This window comes from Parus major, chromosome 9, assembly GCF_001522545.3.
Source record: "Parus major isolate Abel chromosome 9, Parus_major1.1, whole genome shotgun sequence".
NCBI lineage: Eukaryota > Metazoa > Chordata > Aves > Passeriformes > Paridae > Parus > Parus major.
The window spans coordinates 10,993,220-11,011,632 of NC_031778.1; the positions used below are offsets into that span (position 1 = coordinate 10,993,220).

An 18,413-nucleotide genomic window follows, 5' to 3' on the forward strand; every position below is an offset into this window, starting at 1 on the left:
AATAAAATTTCAATATGGCACTAATATTGGAAAAAGGGATATGAAATACTGAAATGTGAAAAAAAAATGAGGAGTGAGAACTACCTTTGAAAATATCCTGTTCTGAGTGCTCATTTTTATACAGAAATTTAACAGCATTTTTTCCTCTTATTTAAGCATTTTAACACTGGTCTGTACAGTAAAGTTCATGGAAGAAAAAAGAAAAAAGTTTTATTAAGCAAAATTTTATTTTTTTTATGTGGGATTTCCTCTATTCTGGGAAAGAAGCTCTTTTAAAGTTCCTGGTAATAGCAAGTTTGGTTAGTTTCCCAGTGCTCACATCTCCTGTTCCAGATGGTCAGTGACGTGAAACTCTAATTATCATCAACAAAATAAGCTGGGACTAAACCCTTCCTCAAAGGTAAAAAGAGCAGATGGACAACCATAATTTCATTATTATAGAAATAATAGAGAAAAAGGGCTCCTCATCTACATGCTAAAATCACTCACTAATGTGTCTCACAATTTACTCCTTGCTCTATTAATATATAAATTACTCTGTTATTTGACTGTTTGAATGGCTGCTTGGTATATAAATGCTTTCCAGCAATATTAGGAATATTAGCTGAATTCATCTTGTCTAAGGGGAACCAGTAAGTGAAATGATTGGGCTGAGCTTCCATCCAAAATACAGCTCACTTTCAGGTTTTCAGGAGATTCTATGTTATTTTCCTCCACAATGTTGCAGACATCCCTTCTCTGGAACCTTTGTGGGAATAAAATCACAAGTAACATTTATCTGGAATGAGACAAGGCCTGTATCCAGGGATCCAGCCAGTCATTTGCCCAGAATTGTAGCTCACAGACATTGAAATCCCTAAATATTTGCCAAGTATCCGAGGTCATGCAGGTCAGTACCATGGAGCTGCTCTCCCTATATCTGTTGGGTTCCAGTGCTGATTTTTTGAGTTGATTTCTAGGTCAGGTTTTGCAAAGACAGCCCCTCATTTAAACCTGCCACTGCTCAAACTGGGCTCATACAGGTCTCAGTCCCTCCAGGGCTGCCCAAGCACTCAAGGCAAAGACAGCTGCAAAGAATGGGGCTGGGAACACCCCCTGTAATTCTGGCAGAATCTCATTCCTTCCCTGAATTCAGATTCACTGCCTGATTGCAGCATATCACTCTTTAGAATTGGCTCTCCTAATTCCTATTCTGTTGCCAGTTTTCTACAGTTTAGGAGCAGACTTTGATGTACTACTTATGGAGTTCAACATAGACATTCATAACAAAACAATATAAAACTGCAGAATTGCATCAGAGAAAGAAAATCAGGTTTTCCTCTGCATCTCTGTGAGTAAACAAGCTTTTCTTCCCTCTAAAGAGTCCTAGCTACAGGTTTATGTATCACTGTCATGATCTGTAGTTACACAATGGGCTTTGTTTCTTTTTCTTAGCCATGCCTTCACAATATCCATTTGTTACTTCCACCACCTCATTTTCTTACATCTTCATTTCACCAGCTCTTCTCACCTATGAAATCTATTTCCTTTAAACAGGAAAATGCTGCATGTGTTGATACTTTTTATCTTTCTGTCACCTGCCTGATGGCACAGGTGCTTTTATTTCCTCTATTTCTTTCCTGGAAATGCTCTGTGCATACTTTGTACCTTTGTTGGCAAGGAGTGAGGCTTTTATCTTTTGAAAAAGAATTACCTAGGCTGAAGAGCTCTATGTGTAGGTACACTAAAGCTATTAGCTGTGTGTACATAAGGGCTCACTTCTGGATGGAAGTGGTTTTTTACACTATTTCTGTGTACTGACATGCCTAGGATGTGTGAATAACATCTTGCCTGCACTCAGAGACATGTTGAAATAAATAGAACTTAAATTAATTTCATTTTCACTCCAGTGGCTGAGATGGTATTGTAAAAGACACTAAGAAATTGCATGAATACAGGCTTTTAAAAGTGGCTAAAAATATAAGGGCTGTAGGGAAACCAGCATTCTTTGGTTTTTTGTTTTCTTTCTTATTTGATGACTCAATACTTTTGTCTTTTCCTAATAGTGCTTAACAGATCTCAGCAAGAGGAAGGGGATTCAGACTGACAGAATTCCCTGTTTTCTTAGACTGAGCAAACTCCCAGTTACCTACAGGTGGGGAGGAAACTGAAACAGGATTAGCTTAGAGAAAAGTCTTTGTTTCTTAATTGATACACATGAAACAAAAGATTTTGACACAGTACATATGGAAGCCCACAATGTCACTTTTAAAGGCCATTTTCTGAATATAATTGCAGCTTGTGAGAAAAATATGATGAGAGAACATTCAGATGTCTTTCCTCTGTAAAATTTGTTATTCAATGTGCTCAGGGATCAAAGTGTGGCAAAAACTGTACAGAATAATGCTTTAAAAATGGAAGAGCAAAGGATACAAATTAGAGACAGTCCATGACAAAACTAAAAAGAAAAATCTAAGCATAAAGAGAGCTTTACTTCTACTGAGATATGCATCAAGGAGATACCCATCATAACTTTCAAAGCCAGTATAATTCCTGCAACTCCCAGCTCCCAATTTCATTATTCAGCAGCATAGTTACAATATCTGTTCTTGTCCTTTGCAGAAGAGCTGATGTTAATATCACAAGGAAAAACAATTAGAAATTGTGAAAAGTAGGGAAGTAACACTTGTTGATAATGGGAAGTTACCTCACTGGGCCAATGACCACATGAAATACAGACTGAATACTTGTAACTGTATTTGGTGTTTGTCAAATGTCTGTTTCTTCAGTCTCTGATTACATTTCTCACTCGTGTATGCTACCTTCAAGTTTGATGACATAATGACAGAATTAAACCCACTGAAATAATAACATTACAGGTAAACAAGTACCTAGAACCATAAAGGTTTAAAGATTCTTATTAATTTTATATTTGAGGTCCATTATATCACATAGTTTCTTATATTTTGGAAAGACCTAAACTATACTAAAATTAGTAATATGATGACTGTGCCTACCAGTAAGAATCACCAGTGTGTCAGAAGGAATTCTCTTGTCTGCCTAAGATAATGATAGGAATCACTGTCAGTGCAAACTTAGAGGGGGCTCAGCACAAACTGAGTTGAGCTCTGGCTTCTGAGTTATTTCCCCTGGAAATTGATACTGTTTTTCAATAAATTTGTTACCCTTTCAATAAATCTGTTACCTTTGCCATGTTATTTTAGAAAGCCCTATAGAAGCTGCTGCCAAGAAAGACTGGTTTGAGGATGATATTAACTTACATAAGGTACATCTAGACTAAAATGAAAGTATTCTTTAAGCAAAGAAAAGGTACTATGACCTGAGTTGGTATATGTTCATCCTGGAAATATTTAACAGGAATCATGAAACTACCTTTATCAGGATTTTCCTCAGTGAGTATTCTGGAAAACAAAGTATGTAGGAAATATTTGTGGCATAATTAGTCATATGGGTTTTTCTGGCTAAAAGCAGACATGTTTAATAATCTAATAACTACTGTCTTGTAAGGCTCTGCTATAATTTTTCTTAAATATTTTGAATTCTTGATGTTTATTTTCTGTGAGAATTCTCAAAAGTTTTTATTAAAAGGAAAATTTTATCCCAGTAATAAAAAGTGGTAAGAAACTCTGGAAGTGATTTCTATATGAGAAAGTCCTCGTTGCATCTCCAATGCCCTTGTTTCGAGAGGCCCTTGTGTGTGTGAGCTCTCCCAGATGCACAACAGCTTGTCAGCCTTCCTGCAGCCACTGCTGTCAATTTGAGTCACAGTGATCCCTCCTGCACGGATTATCTTAAAATAGCACACTATAAATGAAATCTTGCAATTATCACAAACACCCAGGTGTCTGGTGGGGCAGGATGGCCAGAGGAGAGCTGTTTAACCTGCCCAGAGAACTTGTGTCCTTGGTTAGTATTTTCCGAGGGCAGTTGGCCACTGTGTGCACACTCTTGCAGCAACACAGCTCTTGTGACTTGCTAAATCCGTAGAAAAATGCAGGGGTAGCTGGTCCTGCTGTTGTCCTTCTTAAACTAAATGATAAACAGCACAGAAAAAATAGAGGTTGGAAGGAGAAGCTGAAAGAAAAGAGTGAGATCAATCTAAGCCCTTGTTGGCAGACAGCCACACTGCCTTCACCTTGCCAAATTGCCACCTCCAGCCATAAGGGCCTTCTCTCTTTTCTCTTCCTGCCTCTCGTGCACTGAGCCACCCCTGCAGACATCATCTTACTTATTCTGTTAGATAATGAAAGACAATGTGTGTTTACATATTCTATTTTTCTGGTTATCATTATGTAGTGTACTAAATGACTTACTATTGCTTTTCCAGATTTGTAAACATTATTCTCACACCTTTTTAAATAGACTTCTATTGCTGTAATTATGAACATGTTGTGTTTGCAGACAAGAATTGTATGGGTTACAGGGAAAAAATAGCTGTTCTTTTGCAGTGACAGAAAAGCCATTTTCTTCATTTAAACTCAGGTCAGTTTAGTAGGGTATTAATGACCTGAAGCTGGCAATTTTAACGGTACATCTTCACTTAAAATGCTACAGGAAGATTATGTTGGGTTGCATAAGTATTGTATTTGTGCAGAAGCTGATTATTTAAGCCAGAGAGTAATGAAATGTGAAACTGATGATGCCATGTATTCTCTTCAGTCTCTACAAATTACTATAAAAATCAAAGAATCAGTCACAGTGAATATATTAAAAACCACATCAATTTCCCAGTGACAAGAGATTCTGTAGTAAAGATTTATAATCTCCCATGTAACAAAGAAAACATGAGAAGATGATAGGCTGAGGAGCATAACCTAGACTTGAGTATTGGGAAGAGCAGAGTTTAGAAACTCATGAATCATGTACTGGAATACTGATGGAACTGGAAACTGATGGAACTTTTCTTTTTAGATATGTTCTGCAGTTGAGCTACTCCTTTGGGAGATCTGTGTGCTTTGGCATCAGGGTGACTGAAAACTAGAGAAACTTAAAACATTCTGGGCTCCCTTGAGTTGATTTGAGCCTCACTGTTCCTGGTCTGGGAACCTTGCACTAACAGATGAAGAGTCTAAACGAGCTGAAGATGTTTAGGTTGTTATTAAACAATGCCAAGGGAGAGAGAAAAATTTCAGACTTATTGCCACCTAGATGCTTTCCAATTCATCAGAATTTAGCTGCTTCAGTGCTTTTCTGTGCGTTCTCACTACCCAGGTCTCTGGTCTTTGCTTACTTTTCCTTTTGTCCATTTTATAATCTGATGTACCAGCTCTCCCAAGTGACACATTCCAGCCCAGTCCCTGGGTGTGACAGCCATGCTGAATCTAATCATGAACTGCTGTGCTCAGACACTTGATAGCATTTGAAAACATTGGTCTTGCTCTGAAAACTGACAGGAGTTTAGTAGGCGAGGGTTATTGCACTGATAATTGGAGAATGATAAATTAAATAGGAATACTATTTCTTTTTTTTGTATTCTGAAACAAATTTGGTTTTTTTTTGCAGCGATTATTGTAAGTTGAAACTCCGTGGGGTTTCAGACAAAATATTAAGCTCATTTTTTTAACTACTATGAACTCTTTAAAAGTTTTAGGTTTTTTTCTGAAAGATAGGATAAATCCTATTTTTCTGAAAGACAGGATAAATTTATTCATGGATAAAATCATGTTTTAAGGAGAAAATTGGTGCTGAATTGAGGCTTACTGTGAAGCACCTTCAAACATTGTGGAGAACTGAATCTAACTTTGCAGTTCTGTTACTTTTAAGATTATCTGAGAGGATTATTTGTATTTCTAGCAAAGCTCTGGGAAGCATGTAATACATGTAGAGTGGAGTAAACTTGAGATCCTGTTAATCATGTACTTAGCATCTGTGTTTTTAGGACAGCACATACTTGTGTGATTTTGGCCCATCATTTGTGATCTGTTTGAGGATTCCTGAGAATAAAGAAGCTATATATAAATTTAAGATAATATTATCAGCTGAAAGCTCTGCCAGCTTCCATAGACAGAAGTAGATAAACAGATACTGTGTACCACTTTGTGGTTTTGATCTTAGAAAATAGATTGCAAAAAATAAAAAGAACCTGTCTAGAATTTTATAGTTGCCCTATGCCCTAGGTGCTCATTTGGCATTATTTTTTCAAGATATCTTGTTTAGGTGAGAAAAGAAATCATAATAAATGAAGTGTACAATTTTACAGAATATACTGCTTTCTGGGTTAAAGAACATTAAATAAAAATTGCATTGTAGATATACAGTTGCTGTGAACAATATTGGAATTCTAGTGTTAACAAACCAAGAAAAATTCTAAAACCACATCTTTATAACAAAATCTTCAAATGGTCTAGCTGTACTTGAACAAACTATATCAGTGAGAATGATATCAGTGAATAAAGTTTTAATTATCTCACCAAATAAAGAATGGAGGTGGGTGTAACTTACTGTGTCAGCACGATAGCCACAGCATCATTTAAGACACTCTCTCCAAACAGGAGTGTGTATAAATCTGTATCCACATTCAGCTCATGGAAAATAGCAAGGACTGTCACTGTATGGAAAGAAAGCAAAGTGAGTTGTTATTTTTGTATTCTTCTGGCAGTTCAAGAAATAAAGCAATGTTAGAATACTGGTTTTGAGAAGCCCAGTCCTATGCATTGCCTAAGTGGATAAAAATGAGTTAAGAAGGATCAACCAGAATATGTAAGATCCTTAAATTCATCAAGTCCATGAGTTTTGCTGCTTCAGCAGAGTTAGGAAGAAGCTTTCCCTCTCACACAGAGAATCCTACAGAAATGAAAATGTCACAGCATGTTCCAGTGTGCATAAAGCACCGTGACCTTGTGACCACAGAGGAATAAGGATGCTGAAAAGAGTTGGGTTTTACTGTGGATTTTGTGTGATAAGTAGGAGTTTACCTGTTTTAAGAAGGATATAATAACACTTATCCATCTGCTACACATGTTCACTAAGGAATGTGCAGCATAACCACCTGTGCTGCCCCACGCTCAACAAGGATGTAGCTCATGGGTAACCACAAAGTCTCTGACCCAACCCAGGATATTTGACACCTATAACCCATTTGATTTTCAGGTTACCAATGCAAGAGAAAAAATAGAGTGTGGTGAATTTAAATTGAAGGTGAGCAATTTAGATACACATCCTCAGGAGTATTTAGACATTTAGTTCATATTCAGGTAGTTAAGTCCTGTAGATATTAACTTAGGCCTTCTCTGTTTTTCACTCTTCCCAGCAGAAAGGGGATCACAGTCCTTCCTATGGTCTATCCTGCACTTCATAATCTCCAGCTGAAGAAGGCTGTCTATGTTCTGTGTAGGTATTATTTGAATTCTTATTATTCTTATTATTTTCTCTTTGCATAGAAAAAGCAGAGCTTTCTAATTTCAAACAGAATTTAATGTAAAGATCCTCAATTATTTGTCTGGTCTAGTACATAACTGTGCAATTGACTCAGTCCTCATAGGCCAGGAATCCCAAAGATGAAGAGTGCTTCTGGGATGCCAAGTTCACATTTGACATTTTAAAAATAAAAATTATATACTTTTACATTTACATGACAGCTGAAAATTCATACAAAAGCATGACCAGCTGATAATGCTTTGTCTTAATAATATTTCTTGGAACTTTGAAAGCACTGATTCTAAGATTTTCTAAATGGCACTTAAACAGCTATGTAATCTCAAAATCAGTTTATAAACCCAAAATAGATTCTCAGTTTTCCTGTGAAATTTTATGTTAGAGTGAACTCTGTTGATGTGTTATCTCTGAAGAATTTTGGAAGTGTTATTCTACAGAAGACAGTTTAGGAGATGTGTGTAGCTGAACATTTGCTGATGAAGCTGTATTTAAATTAGCTAGTTATATTTAACCATCCTGGTAACCTCACCCATCTACTCCCACTGCAGTTATAATTTAAACTAGGAAAAGAGTTCTTTCCCTAGAATAGCTCAAAGGTGTAGGCAGAAGCTTTATTGACAAAAGATATTTTCTTCTTTCACCAACATCTATATTCAGGTTTTTGCCTGATTAGCAATGCTGACTTAATGTGCTAAATGGGGACTCAGTTTAGTCTCCTGCTCTCTAATGTCATTGGCATAAAAACAGACTTGTTTGCTAAAACTATTTGCCACTTTCAGCTTTTGCTTATTAGCTAATTAGTTTGAGCTCTTGTTAATAGTCCCTGTGATAATGATAGAAGGGAAAGAAAACAGTAATCAAAGTCCAATGTACTGCTGGGGTGTGTGTACAGCAGGCCAAGCCAATTAGACAGATGCCTACACATTCCTCTCCTTCCTCTTGCCTCCTAAGTAATCAACTTTCTCTCCTTGCTTTCTTTCCCAACTCTACCCCAAGAATATGACTTTAATCTTTTCAAATTAAAGCAAAATAATAAAGCAAGTGATGCAGTAATGCACCAATTGCTTCTTCAGGGAGAATCTCCCCAGTTCACCCAGTTCTCAGAAAGTATCTTCCATTTCAAATGTTTTCCCATTTCCAGGGGAGGTTATTGGATCTTCTTTACCGGTCCCTGACTGAAGGGTCCTGGTCTCTGCTCTGTCCCTCTGCTTGTCTGGCCCAAGGCAGAGCAAACTTCAGCCCTACCACTGCTGGCAGATATTTATCTGATTTGTTTTTGAAGAACTGAAATGATGCTGGTTCCACAAATCCCAAAGGAGTCTAACTTGCTCTTCAGTATTCATACAGTTTATAAATGCAATTATTCCTGAATCACGTCTAACCCAAATCTCCCCTCCTGCTTTTCAAGTCTGCAATTTCCATTCCTAGCCTAATGAGAAACAAAAATTTGTCATCTTTATTCTGATTTTCTTTCAGCAGAATTTGTCTAGTCAAAGGCTCATTGCATACATCTCCTCCCTAAAAAGACTCACTTCTTTCAATCTCCTCCTTTTAGTAATGTTTCCTTGCCCTCTAATCAGCTCATATCTTTCCTGAAATACAGTGCCTAAAACCAGATCCCAGTAAGGTAGCTGACACTTGCTGTCAAGAAACAGAATGATAAAATGCTGTAGAACATGTTAATAAATCCTGTTTTCCTTTTTTTTTTTTTTTGCTATGTATTGGTACTTACGACTCATTTTCATAGGTTGTAAACTTGAAATAATTTTCAGAAGTGAAATAGCACTTCTTATCTGCTATCTATGAAGATGCTTTTTTTCAAGTGTAGCATTTATCCTTGTCTATTTTAAATCATTACAGGAATCACATTGAGCTCTATCCATGCCTTTCAAAATGTTTGCAATCTCCTTTCAGCAGAATATTGTACAATAAAGAAACACTCTGTTGCATTGGCCAACTCATTAATGAAAATTATAAATGGTATCTGTACAAGAACAGAGATCTGCAGGATCTTTAGCACATCCACCCTGTTTAAGAGCTCCAGGAAACATTTCTACCTTGTTTTGACCACCACAGTCTAGGCACTTCCCCATGATCATATTTGCCTTCATTAATTATGAGAATCTATGGGCATAGGTCAGAATGGACACATCAAAAGGGATGTGATACTCTGCTGTAGAAGAAAGTTAATTAAAATTACTGAATGGCATTACAGAATACTGCTCTAGGACTAGTCATCATGTCCAACGAGTCACATCATGTTTTGTCTAAGGGATGACTTTAAAACTCAAGGGAAATAATTTAAAAATAATATACTTATTAAAATAATTATTATATTAAAAAGAATATAGTTATACCAAGTTACTTATACTAAGTAACATGTCTAGTCTGTGAGAACTTAGATATCTAAGTGAAGACTGTAAATGCTGCACTGCTGTCAGCTTGGGCCCTAGCTTTCTGAAGGCACTGCTGAGGAACAGTAAGTAGGGCTTGGTTTTTATGTGGTAACTACTCAAAAACTTGTATAATTCATTAGATACAGTATGTATTATAAAAATACCAAACTGCTTTTCATTAAAGTACACATCTCATTTCAATGTAAGCATGAGGACAGAAATAGAGGCAGGTGAAGAACTGGCTGCAAGGTCATTGGAGGAGTACCAACACTTTTTGTGGCAGTAGAAAACTGACACCAACAGAAATAACATGTACCAGAGCTGCTGACTCAGAAAGGGTTGTGAACTTCAGTTAAAAATTCAGTGATGGGAAGTAGGAAATAGTGAGGCATCTAAGATTTGCACAGTATTTATGCCAACAGAAGTCTGATTCACTTCTTCCTTGACTTCATGGGCTGAGGTAACATCTGTCACATGCTAAGCCCAACATGATTTCAGTGGTACCCAAGTCATAAGAAGTGTTTGTGGAGCTGTGAAAGGTATCTTTTGACAAATGTAGAAAGAAACTGGCTTGTTATAGATCCCTGTAAAAAGTATATATAACTGAAAAATCACCAAACTACAACAATTCCTGTGCTAACTGTATCCAATGCTACTTTGCTGTTACTTTTAAAAGAATAAGGAAACAAAAAATAAATTACATAATTATATAAGGTACTGGTATTATTTTACTTCAGTTTTCCAACTAGAACTATGAATATCTTTCATAGCTCATGGGCCTAAATTCTTTTAGGAGTGCAGTATCAATTGGGAAGAAAATAAAATTAGAGAAATCTTTTATTTCCTATTGACTTTGTCTAAAAATAAAAATTCCAATTTGAATTATAGCGTTCTTTCCCTATTAATAAGTCATAGCACTCACAGATCAGTGGTGAATAAGAAGAAAGCAGACATATATTTTAATTAAAAACACATTTATAAACTGTCTTACATAACGAGCACTTGAAATGCATTACCTTCTATTTATAAATTACGCTTCTTAATGCAAAATCCTTCGATTTTACAAGAAACAGAAACTGCTCTTTCTGATAAATATCCAATTTTATCAATAACAAGAGCAATGCAACCCACAGCTCCTGTTCAGCTGTAACCATAGTAACTTCAAATAGGGAAGAGCCTTGTGATTGTCAATGTGACCAAAGGTAAGGGAGTTCATGTAGCTCAGAAATAGCTGTGCTTCAGCAAACCCTGTGAAGGTAAATCTGTTTTCTATACTTGAAATATCAAAAGTTAGAAAAAAACCAAAAGGAAGGGCTAAAGGTATGTGAAATGTCTTTGCATGGGAAGGTCGTTGTCCAGAACATGTTAATAGCAGCGGCCCTGGAGTTGCTGGTGTATTTTTGGTGGCTGAGGCAGAGGTCCCATCTTTACATCCCTGTGCCAGGACTGTTCTGTTCATTATTCCCTTACAGCCACTGGCAGCCTGTCAGTCACAGAGGACAGCTGGGTCACAATTCCCTCGTGTGCAGTGTCACTCTGCAGTCTCTGGTGGCAGTGCCTTTCCCTGGCTCACTGCTGCTCTCAGGAGCAGCACCCCAGAGAACAAGGGAGAGCTGCCCTGTCACCTTGGGAGGGACCACACCAAAACACTCCCAGAGTCAGGGTGCATCAGGAACCAAATCCCAGTACTAATGCAAGGACACCCTTTCAGCAGTGAAGCTGGGTTTCACTGCTTTTTGTGCTGTTTTATGCAGTGAAACAATAAGATATGATTTCCTTGACAATGTGATAAATTATGCCTATTGATCAGAATAAGGGAAAATGTAAATACAGGTCTCATGTTTTAAATCAAAGAATAATGAAGGGATAATTTGAGAATTTTAAAATTCTACTTCTCAAAATTTAACCTCTCACCTGAATTCTTAAAATGAGAAACTTTCTCTACTGAAAATGAAAATTTATTGGAAGGAGATGTTCTCTGTAAGACGAATTATGTGGTCGAGAGTAACCTTGTTTTGTCCCTGAAGTTTCTAACTGTCCTTTGTAGAGACATGGAAGTTTTTTGAGGCATCACGAAGTATTGTGGATATTTAAGGATTGCAGTCTATAATGCAAAATACAGTCCCAAGTCTATCCAGTAGTAAATTAGTTTCTTAGTCTTATTTCAAGTGCTAGTTTTCTGTGTAAGAGAACACACAGCATATAAGAGTAATTCTTCTGAATTATTTTTATGCCAAAATACTAGACGAAAAACCTTAAGATAAACTTCAGAACTAAAACCTACAGAGTAATGTGACATTATTTCCTTCTTAACAATACTAAAAAATTTTGCCTGGCATATGTTTGTTTACTGCCCCAAAAGTAAAAGTATTTATTTAACATGTAAACACCTACCAGCCATCTTTGCTATCACAAATAAGGAGCTCAATCAAACCAACTTCTGTCAAGTCAACAGATCAGTTTTTATCATCTTTTGAGACTTAATTGCTTTCCATAGCCAAGGGAAATTAAATATCTTTTTGAAATGAGTTTATAATCCTGCACAGTGAAGAATTAAATGAAAAATCATGAAGCAAATCTGACAGGAATTTATTATTTCATCTTAAGACTAATTTATTGTTGATAGCACTAACAACATTTTACTAAAGTTTTCTTAAAAAAAACCCAAATGAACCCTAGTTACCACAGCTAAAATATTTATACTGATTATTTTATGTCCTAATATGTATCAGTCCTCTAGGGAACCATATTTTAACTGATTTTGGAATGCCAGTGAGCTCTTTACATGCTTGTATACTTACTATAATTCATTAGCAAATCCTACAACACAATGAAATATTTTCAGCAGTGTTGACCATTTAATTAATGAATAACTTAATTCAAAATTCTCTTAAGTCTTTGACGGGTTGAAATTTATGAAGAAGATTAATGAACACACAAAACAACTTAGAATATTGTGAATGATATCAGAGGGAGCAAGACTGAACATTAAAAAACTCTTGGATGTGCACAGACACTATATAAGCAGAGAAGTAATTAGAAGCAATATTAATCAATGACAGTTTGTCACACTAAAAATATTTTTCTCAACTGCAGCTTTAGCTTTTTAAGCCTGCTAAAGACTCTGGGAAAAGTAATGCTTGTAACTTATTCCTTACAGTGCAAGAGGAGCTACTGGTTTGTTGATTTTGTTTTCCTCTTGATTGTTCCAGATTAATCAGTGGTGATTTAATACTCTTATAATCAAAATCAGTGCATTTGTCTTATACATTATTTGTCATAAGTCAACATTTGTGAAACTAAATAGTCTTGGACTGGAAAATGGGAAAATAAACTAAGCCAGCTGCAAAACCCTATTCTTAGCACTATCAAGAAATATACTTGGAAAATGTAAGGATGCTTTATTCCACAAGCAGTTTATTTTCCTAGGTTCTCCTTGTGCTTCTAAAATCTGTGTTTTTCTCTTGCTCTGTGAGTAGGGTTCAATCATGTGGTGAGTCTTATTAATATAGCTGGGTGATCTAAGAAGTGGCAGCATATTGGAGGTGTAGATTAATTTGATAATAACAATTTGAGGTAGCTTTTACAGTAATCTTGCAACAACTGGTTTTGTGGAAATAAATTGTTTTATACTGTACTTTTAAGCTGTCAGAATGATAAATCACAAGCCCAAAATCTTTTGTTAAATATTGAGACTTCATTTAGAGACTGGAAAAAAGTTGTAGAACAATATTACTTTTTCTCATTTATTTTAAAAGCCAAGAAATTGAAATTTAGTCCTAAGCCTCTCAGAGAAGTTTCTCAAGGGTAGTTTTTTAACACTACTGCAGCATTTAACATGCATCACAAAATGGTTTCTGTTCCATTTCCTTTCACAGCTCGACTGAAAATTTTGCAAAAATCCAATGCACCCTTGCAGAATTTGTACTTTGTCTTAGTGGATAACCTCTAAAAAAATCTCTTCATCTTCTCCTTTACTGTGTTCCCACAGTTGCAAATAGCAATAGTTTTAATATGAGTAACTCGTATTGACATTTCCAACATACCTGAACAAATCTATGAAACCCAGGCTAACTTTGAGATTAGACTGTTTTAATTGAAAGGTTGGACTAGAATCCAACCAGACATCCCTCCAAATCTCAATGATTCTGTGATTTCAAAATTGACTGAGTCTGCTTCCCAGACTTTGCCTTTTATCTGTAACTCTGGGCTTTAAATCTCACATCTGGAAATTCAAGTCAATTTCTTGGTAACTGTTTTTTTAGCGTTGTATTTATTGTGAACACTTCATTGTTACCATATAAACAGTATTTATATGGCCAAATTTGAATGCTCCATTCCCCATATCTTTAAACTCACATGAGGTTGTGATTATTATCTCTGAGGCTGCAGCTTAGAGCAGTTCTCATATCAGCAAGCAACAGGTGGTGTCCTGAAGATCAGAGAACATTTTCCCAATCTTTTCAGCAACCTCAGTTATAAAGTTTGTGATCTCAACCTAGGAAAACCAGCTACTAAAAACCCACAAGGGACCTCTGGAGCTTTGATTTTGACTTTGACTTTGATTGACTTATGATTATCAAAATATCAGATATTTAACGGCTAAGGAAAGAAAAAAACCCAACAAAAACAAGAACAGAGACTTTGAACATTTCAATGACATGTACAGTCCTTATTTACTCTTCTCACTTTTGAAAAAGTAATTTATTTGAAATGGTTACCTGGATCTGTGGCAGACATCAGTGATCCAAAAAATAAACAGTCAGTGAAGTGGAATTCCCATTGCTTTAATTGGCCAATATGTACCATGGCCTTCACAAAGCCATACATGATCAACCTGTCAGGGCAAAGATAAGACTGGTATTCAGACAGAGTATTTAATACTTATGTTTAATTTACAATATGAAACAGGTTCTTATTCTCTTCAGCTTCTTTTCAATGACTATAGTCATCAATACTGAACATTAACTGGTATAATTTAAAAATTCTATTTCCTGTTCAACTGTCAAATATTGTATTGAAACATCAGAGACAATTCCAAATCAAAGGTTTTCTGGGTGATTGTCATCTGCTGTTAGCAAAGAACAATGGTTTGGGCTGTTTATTTTTCAAAAGGAAAGATAAGGAAAGCTTAAGAAGACATTATTAAGACAAATTTGTCTAATATAGAACTCTTAAACAAAGGCAGTTCTACTATCAGCTGAGTGGCTTGCTCTGTATTTCTAATTTAATTGTTTTATTCTATCAGCTTTTAAATGTTAGTGGCACTCAAAGTTCCACATAAGGTCTCTAAATGGGCATATTTTACAACTCACAATAACAGTGAGCCAACAAAGTCACACTTCAAAATACACTGCTACAGCCTCACTGGTATCACAGGAAATGTTATCACTGGTTTATGTAACTAGGCAGTGCTCTCTGAGATGTGCATTCCAACCAGAATCTTGAAATAACTTGGAAAAAAATAAGAGATTCACTTGTTGTTAGAACCTGTTGCAGATTTTTACAATATGATTCATGTTCAGTCTAGTTAATAATAAACCCCATTGCATCCAATGCCTGCTCCATAAACACATTGACAGCTGCGCTCTTCTAACTTCAGACTCTAAACCAATCATTTAAACAATTCCATGTGTGCTCCTCCTGGGCTGGGTTTTGCCCTCAGCTATCCTCCTAAAGAGCTCCTGAAGTCACATCAACACAGATCTGAGGGACAGATAAAGTGCAATTAACAAACAGGCGGAGAGTTAATTACAAATCACTTTCAGATAGGTCACCAAGCTCACTGTGTTGCACAAGGAGAGAAGCAGACAGGTCACCACGGCCTTCCCCAGTGGCCCTGGGTATTTGTGTACATATTTACAAAAGTTCTCTAGCAAACAGTTCACCAGCAATTGCCCTAAAACACCATATCCAGCTGTGGGTCTCCTTGATTGATGAGCTCACCTTCTCTCCCTTCCCAAAGCATAATGACTCAAGACCTTGCAGTGAACTTTGTCTTTTTATCCCCAGCAAAATTTGTCAGCTTTAAGGAATGAGTCCTTCAAAACCTGATTGTGGTGCAGCTCTCCCAATGTTCAATTGTATCCAAAGCCACAGTAAGAGAAGTGAGCACAGCCATGTCTTTTAGAAATAATTGCCTAAACCTACTTTCAGGTTTGACCAGAGACATTCTTCTCCCTCATTTAAAACCTATTTAAAAATAGTAAATAAAACTAAGTTCTAACTATTTGGCAAATTTAATAATGATAATTAAATTTATCAGTAATTAAAAGTTGTGGAAAACTTCTCAGATGGACTTAGTGATGGTTTTGTTCTTCAAAAAAATGTTTGTGGATAACCAATTTGACATAGATTTGTAACATTAATAAAGTAAAAAACCAGAAGAATAAAATACAGATCAGCTTTGCTGCAGGAGACCTGATATTTTCTACACCCAAACATTTTTTTTTAAGTCTGGGGAGGAACCCATCAAGCTAGGGCAAATATTTTACCACTTCAGCAGGAAAAGAGAAAAACAGTAATGTAATGAAACACATGAGAATTCAGAATTTTCCAGATTATGCAAGTCTGGCACTTACAAAGTGCCTCATCACTAAAAAATGCTGCATAGAATGCTGTCATTACACAGTAGAGGAGACACCATATAAATATTTGACTTGCTGAAGTAAGAATCTTCTGGGAAACTGAACTTTAACTACAATAATTTCCAATATGAGCCAGCAAGTAAACCACACAAACCACACAAAATCTCAGCACAACAACACAAAAAACCCCCTTTAAACTGACAAAACTAACAAAAATGAAAGTAAATAACAGACACTGAAGAACCAGAACAAAAACTCTTCAAGGCTTTAATTATTCTGAGCATTGGGCTATCCTTAGATTTTCGAGGCCAGACTGAATTTTGAAGCTTGGTGTAGAAAAGTGGGGGTGAAGAGTCTCCATTTGTGCAGGGTCCAGTTTTTTTACTACCACAGTTCTGCTGAGCATTGAGGAAAGGAGTTTGGAAAGCACACTGGCTGGCAGTGTACTGCTGGAAGGTTCCAGTGAGTTTGTTTCTAAAGCTGCTGTCTAGGAAGGCTACTCTGGAACTGGGACATCTGTGAACTAGCTGCTGTTTACATGCAGAGGGAAAAAAGCCATCTCCTAAGGCCTTTAAGGAGTAATTACTACACATAAAACTTTCTAAATGCTCAGGAAGAGCTTTAGATGCTGCTCAACAGAAGCTTATTTTTTTGCAAGAGCTTCCTTTAGCAGCATCTGGTTTTAAGGGATCTGAAAAGAGACAGCAAAATTGCTTTGGGGGTTTTTGGGAAGTTCTTGTGAGAAAGCTCTCAATAGCAAAACCTCTCTTCAGCATACTGCTAGTAAAAGAGAGATAATTGGTAGTTTTAGAGAGAGGAAGTGGGGTATGTCTGATGCAGAATGGGGAGGCTGCAGGAAAGATGCAAAGGACAGAATCATAGTAAGTAGTCACAAACAGGATCAGACCACACTGGGAAGGGAAAAGATACCAGAGTCTTCAAGACAGGGAGGCTGAAATCCTGGCAAGAGTTTTAGTCCTCTGGGTGGCTAAAGGCCATAAGTAACACAGAGTGAGCACAGCACACCCGACAGGTAATCAGCAAGAGGCTGTGCTGCTCCTAAAGACAGCCGGTACAACCAGCCCGGGACCAGCGCTCCTGGGAACGTGAGACAGCAGGGTCCAAAAGAACTCTTGAGAGCAGCTCTGTATGCATGAACAGTGCACAAAGGGGGACAAGAAGACTGCATAAGGTACCTTAGGTACATGTGAGATGAGACAAATGCAAACTGAAAAAAATCCTTCAAGTCCCTTGTGGTAAAAATATGCCTCAGTGGTGTAGTCAGGCAAGAAATCTGTGCCAAGCTTTGCCTCTTAAAAATCCCAGACACATCTTCAGCTTGCAGGACTTGGCATCACAGCACCTATCCCTCTGCAACAGAGCAAACTAAAAAAACCATGGCAATAAATACATATTGGCAGGTTAGTTTATAGGATACTGCTTCTTTTTAAACTAACTGCATCGTCTCATGCAAACTAAAACGAGAAAACCTACCAGTTCTAAAGGAATCTACTCTTAATTTAAAGCTCTAGAGAACATAAATAGAATGTAACAGAACCTGCTAAGTGAAGACATAAAGCACACACACATGCCCTGTATCCTCAATACAGATAGCCCCATCTGCCTGATGATTCTATCAGCAGTTGTATTTTCTTCAGCTTTGTTATTCATTGCATTATCACTGTTGAATCTCACTATGGGTCTTTATTGTGTTAAAGGTTTTAAAAGCATAATTCCAGATATAAAGCATTTGTGCAGTTATTCTGTGTAGCATGGAAGAGACTTGTAATTTAAATCTTTCTTGCCAAATATATTTTCTAGTCTGCAGAGAATTTTTTATCTCATAGTCTAATTCCCTAAAGAATCTTACCCTATCTAGACATGATTATCTTGTAGCTTGAAGCCAGTTGAACATGGCTACAGATTGTAATCACGCAAGTAAAAGATGAAAAAATATTTCTTCCTTCATATTTCTTCTTTTTCACAAGGAATAGTGATATTAATAAACCAACAAGAGGAAAAAGGGATGATTTTATTCTTGCTTGTGTATGAAGTA

General features: G+C 36.6%; 1 protein-coding gene across 3 annotated transcripts in view; it reads right to left on the minus strand.

Moving 5' to 3' along the window:
- SLC9A9 (solute carrier family 9 member A9) overlaps positions 1–18,413 on the minus strand; it is a 175,851-nt gene that overhangs the window by 124,093 nt on the left and 33,345 nt on the right. For all 3 annotated transcript variants that reach the window (XM_015637763.2, XM_033516636.1, XM_015637762.2), the window contains exons 5-6: positions 14,492–14,607; positions 6,442–6,547 (exon numbers count right to left, since the gene is read on the minus strand). In XM_015637763.2, coding sequence (XP_015493249.1) covers positions 6,442–6,547; positions 14,492–14,607 — 222 coding nt within the window. The remainder of the gene's footprint in view (positions 1–6,441; positions 6,548–14,491; positions 14,608–18,413) is intronic.